Source organism: Scyliorhinus torazame, chromosome 20, assembly GCF_047496885.1.
Source record: "Scyliorhinus torazame isolate Kashiwa2021f chromosome 20, sScyTor2.1, whole genome shotgun sequence".
Classification (NCBI taxonomy): Eukaryota; Metazoa; Chordata; class Chondrichthyes; order Carcharhiniformes; family Scyliorhinidae; genus Scyliorhinus; species Scyliorhinus torazame.
Genome location: NC_092726.1, coordinates 9,046,823 through 9,060,883, shown reverse-complemented (window position 1 = coordinate 9,060,883; position 14,061 = coordinate 9,046,823). Strand labels below are relative to the sequence as shown.

Sequence of the window (14,061 nt, the reverse complement as noted above, 5' to 3'; positions counted from 1 at the left end):
TGGTTCAACTGGTCCATGGGTGCTAAGTTTCTGTAGGAAGTCCGTCGTGTCGCGACAGAAGCTGGGCGTTCCTTGTATGATGGGTTTCAAGATGCCGTCGATGTCGCCAGAGAGGTTCTCACACAGGGTCCCATTGCCTGATACAATAGGATGGCCTGGTGTCTTGGCCTTGTGTATTTTCGGGAAGCAGTAGAGATGTCCAACGCGGGGAGTGCGTGGGATGAGAGCACGTAGGGTGCTCTGAAGGTTTGGATCCAAGGTTTTGATCAGTCAACAGGACCTTGATCAGTTGATAGGAATTAAGAGCAGAAGGAGACAATTTTGCCCTTCAAGCCTGTTCCCCCATTCAATCAGATTATGGCTGATCTCTTCCTGGTCTCAAATCCATCTCCCCACCTGTTCCCCATATCCCTTTAACCTGATTATTTTAAATCAGAAATATATCTATTCTCCTTATTGAAACCATTTAATGACTCAGATTCCACCCCACTATGGGGCAGTGAGTTCCACAAATTCACCACCCTCAGCGAGAAGTAGTTCCTCCTCATCTCAGTCCTAAATCTACCGCCTCTCAACCTACATCTGCGACCTCTCGTTCGAGATTGTCCCACCAGGGAGAACATTTGGTCTACGTTTACTTTATCAATTCCGTTTAGTATTTTATGCACCTCAATCAGATCCCCTCTCATCCATCTCAACTCCAGCGAGTATAAGCCCAAACGGTTTAATCTCTCCTCGTACGTCAACCTCTTCATCCCCGTTATCAATCTGGTGAACCTACTCTGAACTGCCTCCAAAGCCGCCACATCCTTCTTCAAATAAGACCAGCAAAACTGGACACAATACTCCAGATATGGTCTCACCAGCACCCTCTACAATTGCAACAACACTTATCTTCTTTTACACTCCAGTCCTTTGGCAATAAACGCCAACATTCCATTTGCCTTTTTAATTACATGCTTTACCTGGTTACTGACTTTCTACGATTCGTGAACAGTGACGCCCAGATCCCTTTGCCCAGATGCATCTTGAATCTACTTTCCATTCAGATAACACTTTGCCTTTCAAGTTTTTTCGGCCAAAATGGATAACCTAATTTTCCTAGATTAAACTCCATCTGCCAAATTTTTGCCCAATCGTCGAGCCTAGCTATATCCCGTCTGTAAAATCAGTACTTCACTGCCTCCTTTCCCACCTATTTTGGTGTCAGTTGAGGTCGGAGTGAGGGTCCTTTTGGAAGCAAGAGATTCTGAGGAAACTGCTATGACTCTTGTAGCCTCTTGGCCCTCTTGGGAGTCACAGGTGCGGCCACTGGGGTCCAGGGGCGAGTGGGTTGCATGTCCTCTGTTTCGAGCGGTGCTCGGCGAATAGTCACGATTTTTAAAAATGTAGCGATCGACCCACAAAATGGGAACACGACCCCGCGAATAATGTGTATTCCTCGTCGCGGATTGGCTGAAGTTTTTCTTTGCTCCCCTGTTGTTTCTAGCTCCTTCGGAAGAAGATGATGAAGTTGTCGCCATCATCAAGGAGTTGTTGGACACCAGAATCCGGTGAGTCGCAGTGGAGCACCGCAAACACACTTCAAATATTAACGCGTTCGTCTTGATTCCCATGGCAAGAGTCAGTCAACACTAGATGTTGCCACAGAAGGTGCTGGGTGGTGGGCCTTTCTTCCAGCAACCACCAGCAAATTGTTTCCTGCTTCAGATGCTGTTTGGGGTGGGGGGGTCCCCTCACTGGACAATTGTCCGTACACCGATACTAATTGATCAAGAGCTATTTGTCTGCAGAGTGGATGTTTAACAGAGCTCCTGGCCTGCAAGTTGAGCTGGGCTGTGTTGTTCGCATGCACTGAGCAGAGAGCAGGGAGCTCACTTACTGCGCCTGTTTTGCTTCGCAACGATTTGTTCCTGTTGATGCAACCTGCAGGTCACAATCTTCCAGCTCTGGGGGTGACTGGAAGAGCGAAATGTCCTGTCCTCATTGAAAAATCACCTTACCCACCGGTTCCCACTGACCAAACGGAGATGGGGTACGTCCCTTTTCATCAGCTCTCACTGGATTGGGATGAAAATTACACCCAGAGTGTCGGAAGGTTTTGCAAATCTCCGATTGACAATCCTCTTGGTTAGCTTCTTCCTTCTCCCTTTAATCATGTTTTTCATGACGACGATTGCGGGAGCTCGCCCACAGGTGTCTTGGCCAATATTGATCCCTCAGTGAGCACGACTAAAGTGGATAAACCCAGACATTATCACACGGCTGCGTGTGGGATCTGAGTGTGCAGACGTGGGCTGTCGCTTTTCCAACACCACACCAGTGTCTCTGCTGCAGAGGGGGCAAAGCACTTTGGGGTGCCCTGAAACAGTGAAATGCGCTATCTCAATGCAAGTCTATCGAGCGCACTGACATTCCAAAACGTTGACCTGAAGGCTGCTCAGAGAGCTGGACCCGCAGTCCTCGGAATGGAAATGGGCACACCATGAACTACCCGGGACCTGTGAGTGAGACTCTGCTGTCGCAATCGTTTGTGGTCATCGCCCCGGAAGGTGGCCATCATTCCAAACTGAGCTAAGTTTTCCACCTCCACCACTTTTTAAAAAAAAAAAACCCCAAGATAATTCATTATCTGCTTCTCGTCGAGGAGTTTAATTTTGGGTGTTCAGTGAACCTCCAGTGAGGTCGCAGACAAACGCACACAAAGGTTCAGCAGACTCGTACCTGCAATGGGTGGTTTGTCTTCTGTGGCTAGGCGAGGCACTGGAGTGCAGAAGAGTAAGAGGCGACTCGATTGAAACACACAAAATCCTGAGGGATATTGACCGGGTGGGATGCGGAGAGGATGTTTCCTCTGCCGGGAGAACCTGCAACGAGGGGGGGTCACTGATTTTTTTTTTAAAGGGTCACCCATTTAAAACGGAGATGAGGCAGAACCTTTACGCTCCGAGGGTGCAGTTCTGTTCCCCGAAGCAGAGACGTTGAATATTTTTAAGGCAGAGTTGGATAGATTCTTGGTCAGCGAGGGGGCGATGGGTTATTTGGGGGGGGGGGGGGGGGGGGGGGGGGGGATAGGCAGGATTGAACTGACTCAGATCAACACTGAGCTTGCGAAACGGCGGAGCAGGCTTGAGGGGCTGATTGACCTAATCCAGCTCCGTGTTCAGTTTGTAAACATGAGTCATATCCTGTATCCTGCTGTTATCGTCCTTTCGTTGCCTTTACCAGCTGTGTATGTTTTGCCCCCCCCCCCTCCCCGGAGTTTAATTGTGACCAAAAGATAAGGTCCGCCACCACGCGCTTCCAGGTTCCCTTGCTGCCGACATGGCTGAGGTGAGCAGGGTGGATGTATTTCAGGCGAGGCTGGATGTGGGAGAAAGGAATGTGGCAGGGGGCTCGGGTGAAGCAGACACACCGGTTTGATTGAATCTGTGGCACTGCGTAGCATGTTTCTGTGCTGGAAGGAATTGATCATTTGCTGTCTCCATTTCTGTTGCGGTTTGGTCACCGCCCCTGTTCTGCGTTACCAGCAGGTGGCAACCAAGCACCAAGTCCTCCTTCCCCCTCATCCAATTATATTCACAGAGTGGAGTGCCTTTCCTCAGCGTAAAAAAAAAAGAAATCAAACCACTACTTTTCAGATAATTCCAGCTCGAGGGGGCCTGGCTAAATGTCACGTGCGGCCTGATCCTTGTTTTGAGTAGTGCCCGTGTTGGGAACAAGGTCCGGGATTCGGAGCTCCGGCGGGAGCTGGAGTCAGTGTGCCACACCCGCGAGACTGGGCGTCAATGGAGAGCACGTTTAGAGAGGTGGTCACACCACAGCTCGAGGGACTTGAGGAAAAAGGGGAATGGATGACCCACGGGCAGTACAAGGCGAACAGGCAAGTATTGCAGGCACCCCCCTGGGGTCCCGCTCCCAAATCGGTTTTCGATTTCGGAAGCTGGTTCCTCCAGGGAGTGCAGACAGAGCCAGGCTTCTGGCTCCACGGGCGGTTTGACTGTACATGTTTGAGGCTATGCCCCCCAGTTCGAGTTTCACCCGCTAGTGGAAACAACCTCCCTGCTTCTATCTAACCTATTCCCTTCATCATTTTATATGTTTCTATAAGATCCCCCCTCATTCTTCTAAATTCCAATGAGTATAGTCCCAGTCTTCTTAGTCTCTTCTCGCAAGCTAATCCTCTCAAGTCCAGAATCAATCTAGTGAATTTCCTCTACACCCCCTCCAGTGCCAGTACATCCTTTCTCAAGTAAGGCGATCAAAACGGTAAACAGTGTTCCAGGTGTGGTCTCACCAACACCCTATACAGCTGCAACATGCCCTCCCTGTTTTTAAACTCCATCTCTCTCTCTCAATGGAGGACAACATTCCATTTGCCTTCGGAATTACCTGCTGCACCTGCAAACCAACTTTTTGCAATACATTCACAAGGACACCCAGGTCCCGCTGCGCAGCAGCATGCTGCAATTTTTTACCATTTAAATAATAGTCCGTTTTGCAGCTTATTCCTCCCAAAATGGATGACCTCACATTTACCAACATTGAACTCCATCTGCCAGACCCTTGCCCACTCACTTAAACTATCCGTACCTCTCTGCAGACTTTCAGTGTCCTCTGCACACTTTGCTCTACCACTCATCTTGGCCATGATGTGGAGATGCCGGCGTTGGACTGGGGTGAGCACAGTAAGAAGTCTTACAACACCAGGTTAAAGTCCAACAGGTTTGTTTCGATGTCACTAGCTTTCGGAGCGCTGCTCCTTCCTCAGGTGAATGAAGAGGTATGTTCCAGAAACATACAGATAGACAAATTCAAAGATGCAAGACAATGCTTGAAATGCGACCATTAGCAGGTGATTAAATCTTTACAGATCCAGAGATGGGGTAACCCCAGGTTAAAGAGGTGTGAATTGTGTCAAGCCAGGACAGTTGGTAGGATTTTGCAGGCCAGATGGTGGGGGATGAATGTGATGCGACATGAATCCCAGGTCCCAGATGAGACCGCACTCATGTGTGCGGAACCTGGCTATAAGTTTCTGCTCGGCGATTCTGCGTTGTTGCGCGTCCTGAAGGCCGCCTTGGAGAACGCTTACCCGGAGTTCAGAGGCTGAATGCCCTTGACTGCTGAAGTGTTCCCCGACTGGAAGGGAACATTCCTGCCTGGTGATTGTTGCGCGATGTCCGTTCATTCGTTGTCGCAGCGTCTGCATGGTCTCACCAATGTACCACGCTTCGGGACATCCTTTCCTGCAGCGTATGAGGTAGACAACGTTGGCCGAGTCGCACGAGTATGTACCGCGTACCTGGTGGGTGGTGTTCTCACGTGTAATAGTGGTATCCATGTCGATGATCTGGCACGTCTTGCAGAGATTGCCATGGCAGGGTTGTGTGGTGTCGTGGTCACTGTTCTGAAGACTGGGTAGTTTGCTGCAAACAATGGTTTGTTTGAGGTTGCGCGGTTGTTTGAACGCAAGTAGTGGGGGTGTAGGGATGACCTTGGTAAGATGTTCATCGTCATCAATGACGTGTTGAAGGCTGTGAAGAAGATGTTGTAGTTTCTCCGCTCCGGGAAAGTACTGGACGACGAAGGGTATTCTGTCGGTTGTGTCCCATGTTTGTCTTCTGAGGAGGTCGGTCCGGTTTTTCGCTGTGGCGCGTTGGAACTGTCGATCGATGAGTCGAGCGCCATATCCCGTTCGTACGAGGGCATCTTTCAACGTCTGTAGATGTCTGTTACGCTCCTCCTCGTCTGAGCAAATCCTGTGTATACGGAGAGCTTGTCCATAGCGGATGGCTTCTTTAATGTGTTTAGGGTGGAAGCTGGAGAAGTGGAGCATCGTGAGGTCATCCGTGGGTTTGCGGTAAAGCGAAGTGCTGAGGTGACCGTCCTTGATGGAGACGAGTGTGTCCAAGAATGCAACTGATTTTGGAGAGTAGTCCATGGTGAGTCTGATGGTTGGATGGAACTTATTGATGTCATCGTGTAGTAGTTTCAGTGATTCTTCGCCGTGGGTCCAAAGGAAAAAAATGTCATCTATGTATCTGGTGTATAACATCGGTTGAAGGTCCTGTGCGATGAGGAGGTCTTGTTCAAACTTGTGCATAAAGATGTTGGCGTATTGGGGTGCAAATTTGGTCCCCACGGCTGTTCCGTGCGCCTGGATGAAGAACTTATTGTCGAAGGTGAAGACGTTGTGATCCAGAATGAAGCGGATGAGTTGCAGAATTGCGTCTAGAGATTGGCAGTTGTCGGTGTTGAGTACTGAGGCTGTTGCAGCAATGCCGTCGTCATGGGGGATGCTGGTGTAGAGTGCCGAGACGTCCATTGTGACGAGGAATGTTCCTGGTTCAACTGGTCCATGGGTGCTGAGTTTCTGTAGGAAGTCCGTCGTGTTGCGACAGAAGCTGGGCGTACCTTGTACGATGGGTTTCAAGATGCTCTTGGCGTCATCTCTGGTGCCAGAATCAGGGATGTTCACTGAGCGTCTGCGGGGCATCTGAAGAGGCAGGGTGACAATTAGACGTCCTCGCGCAAGATTCTCAGTCGGCAGTTCGGAAGGCAAATGCAAGGTTAGCATTCATGTCGAGAGGGCTAGAATACAAGACCCGGAATGTACTTCTGAGGCTGTATAAGGCTCTGGTCAGACCCCATTTGGAGCATTGTGAGCAGTTTTGGGCCCCGTATCTAAGGAAGGATGTGCTGGCCTTGGAAAGGGTCCACAGGAGGTTCACAAGAATGATCCCTGGAATGAAGAGCTTGTCGTATGAGGAACTCTGGGTCTGTACTCGTTGGAGTTTAGAAGGATGAGGGGGGATCTTATTGAAACTTACAGGATACTGCGAGGCCTGGATAGAGTGGACGCGGAGAGGATGTTTCCACTTGTCGGAAAAACTAGAACCAGACGACACAATCTCAGACGAAAGAGACGATCCTTTAAAACAGAGATGAGGAGGAATTTCTTCAGCCAGAGGGTGGTGAATCTGTGGAACTCTTTGCCACAGAAGGCTGTGGAGGTCAAGTTACTGAGTGTCTTTGAGACAGAGATAGATAGGTTTTTGATCAATTAGGGGATCAGGGTTATGGGGAGAAGGCAGGAGAATGGGGATGAGACAATATCCGCCATGATTGAATGGCGGAGCAGACTCGATGGGCCGAGTGGCCTAATTCTGCTCCTATGTGTTCTGGTCTTATAGGTACAAAGGGAGCAAATCTACAGAGGCCCTTGTGGAGTATAGAAAGTGCAGCTTTGACCAAAGAGGGGGCATGTAAAGCACTGATGGACAAGATTAGGGAAAATCCCAAGATAGTCTTTCAGTATATTAAGGGGAAGAGGATAACCAGGGACAGAGTCGGGATCACGGGAGCAATCTGAACATGGAGCAGACGGACATTGGTCGGGTGTTGAATGAGCCCTGCACACCTGTCTTGACTTTGTAAGAGGAGGGTGTGGGTACAGAATTCAGACAGAGGGACTGTGAGGTTACTGAGCAGTTTGGCACAGGGAGTGAGGAGGTACTCGAGGTTTTGCTGGGCTTAAAAATGGACAAACCCCCCAGGACTGGATGCGTGGTGTCCCAGGCTGATGTGAGAGGCAGAGGAGGAAATTACAGGGGCTCTGGCCCAGATTTTTAATTCCTCTCTGGCCACAGGGGAAGTGCCAGAGGACTGGAGGACAACTAAGAAGGGTGGTCGAGAGAAACCAGGGGAGAACAGACCTGTGAGTCTCACGTCTGTGATCGGGAATCTATTGGGGAAAGTTCTGAAGGACAGACTACTTGGAGAGGCAAGGTTTGATCAGGGACAGTCAGTGTGGCTTCGGAGGGAGGGCATGCCCAATAAATTTGATTGAATTTTTGAGGTAACCAGGTGTACGGATGGAGGTAGTGAAGTTGATGTAGTTTACATGGATTTCAGCAAAGACTTGGACAAGGTTCCACATGGGAGACTGATAAAGAAGGCTAAGAGCACATGGGATCCGGGGTAATGTGGCAAATTGGATCCAAAACTGAGACAGAGGTGGGAGGAAGATGTTTGTGTGACTGGAGGCTGGTGTCCAGTGGTGGGCCACAGGGATCAGTGCTGGGTCCCTTACTATTTGTGATAGATATAAACAATATAGAAGAAAATGTGGGGGGGGGGGGGGGTAATAAATAAGTTTGCAGATGTCACAAAGTGGTTGGAAGTGAAGAAGGTGGTCTTGGGGAACAGCAGGATATAGATGGATTGGTCAAATGGGCAGATCAGTGGCAGATGGAATTTAACCCTGAAAGGTATGAGGTGACGCACGTTGGAAGGAGTAACGCGACAAGGGAGTACTCAGTGAATGGCAGGACACGAGCAAGCTCAGAGGAACAGAGCGATCTTGGGGTACTTGCCCACAGATTCCTGAGGGCGACAGGACAGGTTAACAGCGTGGTTGAGAAGGCATGCGGGACACCTGCCTTTATCAGCCGTGGCATAGATCGTAAGAACAGGGAGGTTATGTTGGAGCTGCACGGGACTTTTGGTGAGGCCACAGCTGGAGTACTGTGTTCAGTTCTGATCGCTGCATCACAGGAAGGATGTGATTGCACTGGAGGGGGTGCATAGAACATAGAACAATACAGCGCAGTACAGGCCCTTCGGCCCACGATGTTGCACCGAAACAAAAGCCATCCAACCTACACTATGCCATTATCATCCATATGTTTATCCAATAAACTTTTAAATGCCCTCAATGTTGGCGAGTTCACTACTGTAGCAGGTAGGGCATTCCACGGCCTCACTACTCTTTGCGTAGTGGGGGTGCAGAGGAGATGCCCCAGTGATGGAGCATTTTAGCTGTGAAGAGAGGCTGGATAAGCTCGGGTTGTTTTCTTGGAGCAGGGTAGGCTGAGAGGGGACCAGTTTGAGGTGGATAAGATTATGAGGGGCATGGACAAGATGGATAGTGAGCAGCTCTTCCCCTGAGTTGAAGGGTCAATAACGAAGGGGCATCATTTTACGGTGAGGGGCAGGAGGTTCAGAGGGGAAAGAAATCACCTAGTGTTTGGTGATTATTTGAATGCACTGCCTGGGAGGGTAGTTGAGGCAGGAAATGACACTTTAAAAAGAACTTGCGTGCCCACTTGAAATGCCAAAACATTCGAGGCTCTGGACCAAGTGTTGGGAAGTGGGATGAGTGTCGATTTAGAGTCGTTATTTTTGTCCATGCAGGCTTGATGGGCCGAAGGGCTTCTTCAATGCTGTATGATTCTGTGAATGTGTAACTAAGTTTTTAATTTAAATTTACACTTGGAACGTGTTCCCCCTTTCATTTGGCTACTTTTTTGTGAGCTTAGTGCCAATAAGTCTGGAGGGCCTCCTTGCAAAAAGCTCTGTTTTTGTGGGGGGGGGGCGGGTTTGTACATTTTTATTGGGGTTTTACAACCCTTGAAGTGAAGAGATGGGTTACGAAGGGGTTAACAGTGTCCTGTTATTCACCTTGGGGTAACACGGACTGCAACTGGATGCAGTTGTACTTGAAAGTAGACTCCAAACTGTGATGTTAGTTCAATACGCTTTATTGAACTTGTTAAGCAGTGCACACAGTTCGCTGTGGGTTTGACACTCTACTAATCCAAGCGTGCTTACTATAACTAACTAGACCAGACCAGCTCTGAGCCACGTGTAGAAGGTGCTAACTGATATACACACCCTGACTGTCACTACAGTTGTCACCAGTGGAAAGAGGCAGAGTGTTGATGCCTCGTGTTTTTTTCGTGGGAGACCACCCTCTAATGTTCTGCCTGGTGATTGGTTGTGTTCTGTCCTGTGTGTTGATTGGCTGTACTGGGTGTCTGTCACTGCCTGTCTGTATCTCATTATGTGCATGAGTGCATATCATGACAAACAGTTTAATGATTTTGGTAGTGGGGGGAAACGCCAAGTGGAAAAATGTGCTGCTGCCTTGCAGCAAGAGTCCAGTGTGCTTAAAATGCGGTTTCAGGTGTCTCGGCGAGAGATATCTGGGGAAAAAGCATCGGTTGGAAGAGAACCATTTGCAACTGGGCCAGTCTGAGCAAAAAGCTTTGGCGTAAATCTTCACTTTTTGTGTGTGCATGTAAGGAATAAAATAAATTGTGCTGTTATTTGTTTTGAGATATTTGCAAGTTATTTTTTGACTGGTGCAATGTAGTTTATTATTCCTTGGTTAATATATGTTTTATTCTTTACTTTAAAAGTTCATCAGTTAGCTCCTGTGAATTTGTTCGGTAACTTAAAAAAAAATAATTCAAAGTTAGGATCCACCCAGCCAAGTTTCACCCGAGGGTCTGACTTGTCCGGTGATAACCTGAGCTGGGCGTTTGAGACCTGAAACATGTTAACCGTGATTTCTCTCCCCTCCTGCCCGACGGCACCCCTGGGCGTACAGGCCCACAGTTCAAGAGGATGGAGGTGATGTGATTTACAAAGGGTTTGAAGATGGGATTGTCAAGTTGATGCTGCAGGGTTCGTGCACGAGCTGCCCCAGCTCTATCATCACTTTGAAGAGCGGAATTCAAAACATGCTGCAGTTCTACGTCCCAGAGGTGGAAGGCGTTGTTCAGGTAAAGGCATTTAAAGAGGTGAATGTACACTGGGTGATATCACTCCCCAGCTTGCACACTATGTTTGGGCAGCTTGCGAGTGGGCAATGTATCCTTCTTAACCTGCACGTGGCGAAAGTTTCAGAACATCAGAAATAGCAACAGGAAAAGACTCCTCATGCCCGCTCCACCGCGCAGTAATATGATGGCCGAGCGTAATCCTCAAACCCCACTTCACCAGAACCCTTGATTCCCCGAGTGTCCGTCAATCTCGATCTTAAATATACTCAGCCACTGAGCATCCACAGCCCACTGGCTGTGGAATCATAAAATTCACCACCCTCTGAGTGAAGAAATCTCTCCACGTCTCAGTCCAAAATGCCTGATACCGTGGCCCTCGAGTTGTAGGCTCGCACCCTCGCCGCATCTGCAGCCAGTATCACTGGGATAGACACCAGCGAGTGCTTCTCTTGGTGTGTCAGTGGTGTGTCGGCAACTGAAAGGGAGAGTAAATTATCAATAGATCAGCTCAGACGATTCAGAGCTGGTTAATCAATGGGGGTCGACAGAGCTCTTTTGTGGCTTCCACATGAGGGAAGTGTCCAACATTAATAGACCTCCAACAAAGAGAGGCCTGTGCAAGAAAAAGGAACAGCGAGTTTATATCGCGTCTCATCCCATTTTTGCAACACTTTGTACATAATTAATTCCTTTGGAGTCCAGCCAGTGGCTTGTGTAGCTACCCGGAAATACTTTGAGACATTACCTCTGGCAAAATTCTTAGCAGATGCCACAGCTTGGCTGCCCAAAGAACTTTTGAAAGGCCCCTCCTGACCATGGTGGTGTTGGGTTGAGCACGGGGGTTAGCATGTGGTTTGGACATCAACTTGTGGATGATTAATTTGTGTCTCGGGATTGCAGGCAAGGTCAGGGCACCAAAGTCAAGGGTCATGGGGTTTACAGCATTTTAAGAGGCCCTTCAGCCCATCATGCCTGTGCTAGCCATCAAACGCCTATCTACTTCAATCCCAATTTTCAGCATTTGTCCGTAGTCTTGTCGGCTATTTCAGGTGCTCATCCAGATACTTCATAAATGTTGTGAGGGTTCCCGCCAGTACCACCCTTTCAGGCAACGAGGCCCAGATTCCAACCACCCTCTGGGTAAAAAGGCACACGTTCCCTCTTACCTCTCACCTTAAATCTATCCCCTTGGTTGATGACCCCTCTCCTAAGGGGAATATATCCTCCCTATCCACCCTTCATAATTTTATACACCTCAATCAGGTCTCCCCTCAACCTTCTCTGCTCCAAGGGAAACAGCCCCGGCCTATCCTCTTGATAGCTGAAACGCTGCAGCCCAGGTAATGTCCCGGCGAATCTCCTCTGCACCCTCTATCCAAGCTTGGCTCGTCGAGCAGCCTTTCCCCTCAGAGTCTGACGCTTGTGGGCTACGGAGCAGCTCCAGCCGTTCAAGCGCCTAATTTAGTCTGATTCTCTGGTGCAGTGCTGAGGGAGTGCTGCACTGCCGCTTGAGAGCTGCACCCTCCGGGTGGAATGTTCCAGTCCCGCCCGCCCCCCAGGCCTATGGATGTTTAAATGGACGCCAAATGGATGCCCTGGATTCCTATAGCGGGCGGACCCGGAATATTTACCCCTGAATGTTGGGACAGGATCCCACACCATGGTTTGAAGAAGAATAGTCGAGTTGTCCCTGTGTCGTGGCCAGCATGTATCCCTCGAGCAGTGCCACCACAGCAGATAATCTGGTGTTTCAAGTTGCTGTTTGTGCGATCTTTCTGTGCGCAGACCGGCCTCCCTATTTCCAGATATTTGCAACAGTGGTTACCTTTCTGGTCCCCGCAAGGTGATTGGACGCTTCTCAGTGTCGTCGGTGCTCGGTGGGAAAGGCAGCAGCCAATTTGCGCACAGCAAGCTCCCACCAACAGCGCTGCGGTCATGACGAGATCATCTGTTTCCTTTTGAGGGAGTCGTGAGAGCTTCACCATCACACAGAAATAAAACAGGAAAATGCTGGGATCATTCTGCAGGTCGGGCAGCACCTGCAAAGAGAGATCGTATCCCAGCTGCAATAACCTCAAGAATTGGTTCCACCAGTTCAGTTTTATCCCAACTATAAACAACTGTTTAAAGAGTGCTTCGGGGTCAGCACAGAGGCGCAGTGGTTAGCACAGCTGCCTCATGGCGCTGAGGTTCCAGGTTTGATCCCGGCTCTGGGTCACTGTCCGTGTGGAGTTTGCACAATCTCCCCGTGTCTGCGTGGGTTTCGCCCCCACAACCCAAAAATGTGCAGAGTAGGTGGATTGGCCGCGCTAAAATTGCCCCTTAATTGGAAAAAATAATTGGGTAATTTAAATTTATAAAAATAAAAAGAGTGCTTTAAAACGGTGGTTCCGGATGGCAGGGTGGCACAGCGGTTAGCATTGCTGCCTTGGTGCCGAGGACCTGGCTCCGGGTCACTGTCCGTGTGGAGTTTGCACGTTCTCCCCGTGTCTGCGTGGGTCTCGCGCCCCCCCCCACAACCCAGAAAGATGTGCCGGGTAGGTGGATTGGCCACGCTAAATTGCCCCTTCATTGGGTATTCTAAATTAGAAAAAAAAAACGGTATTTCCATACTAGGCTCTGGAGTCCAGCTGCTGGGACAAATCCTTCCCTGATGTGACTGGTGGGTCACATGACCCCCCTCCCACAGAAAATGTCCCTAAAAGGGGCTAGCTTACCCATGGGCTCGATGACCTTTTCACAGAGCTGCAACAATCTTCCTTAAACCAGGGGACGTGGTGTTACTCTCTTTTCACTCTGAGCCTTCCTCAGTCTGAACAGAGCTTGATGATAGTACCTTCTGCCAAAACAAAACAATGAAGTCTCACGACCAAGGAACCGCGTGTTTGATTCCTGCGTATTGTATTGCCAGGTGAAAGAGGAGGAACAAGACGCTGACAGCACCTGAACGGTCCCTGACCACACCAGCTGCTGAACGGGTCATTCAACCATTGCACTCCGACCAAGAAGCTGCCTATTGATCAGCAACTCCTTGTGCACATGAACTATTATTGGCACCTGTATTGGCTGCAATTTGTGGTAAAGTAAAACTATCCTAATATATTTTGCAATAAAGAATTAAAGCTTCAGTTTTTCAGTTGGTTTTAGACGTTTTCTTTGACGGCTATACAAGCTCTGTCTCAGGACAGTAATGTCTCGGTGCTGTTTGACTCTGGTCTGCTTTTCCGCCCAGTTCTCTGCCCTGCCATCCCCCCCTTCTTGGTGCTGTGATCCCCCGACCCCTCCTTACTAAGGTTTAGGTTTGCACAGTAAGCATTTGAGGGGCTAATGGACAGCTTGGAGGTCTTGAGGTGACAGTGGGTCGTACCCCTGCCCTCTGAACCTCAAGCTGTGGGTTCCGGTCCCACTCCAGTGTGAATGTTTAATTGGTGATGCAATAGTTGGTCATGAGACACTTTGGGAAGCAGAGAGGAGCTACTTTAAGAGAATG

At 49.3% G+C, this 14,061-nt stretch overlaps 1 protein-coding gene across 2 annotated transcripts in view; it reads left to right on the top strand.

The window, feature by feature from the left end:
* LOC140396857 (NFU1 iron-sulfur cluster scaffold homolog, mitochondrial-like) overlaps positions 1–13,704 on the top strand; it is a 32,632-nt gene extending 18,928 nt beyond the window's left edge. For both annotated transcript variants that reach the window (XM_072485642.1, XM_072485643.1), the window contains exons 6-8: positions 1,490–1,553; positions 10,397–10,571; positions 13,483–13,704. In XM_072485642.1, coding sequence (XP_072341743.1) covers positions 1,490–1,553; positions 10,397–10,571; positions 13,483–13,518 — 275 coding nt within the window. In that variant the 3' untranslated portion in view covers positions 13,519–13,704. The remainder of the gene's footprint in view (positions 1–1,489; positions 1,554–10,396; positions 10,572–13,482) is intronic.
* The last annotated feature ends 357 nt before the right edge of the window (positions 13,705–14,061 follow it).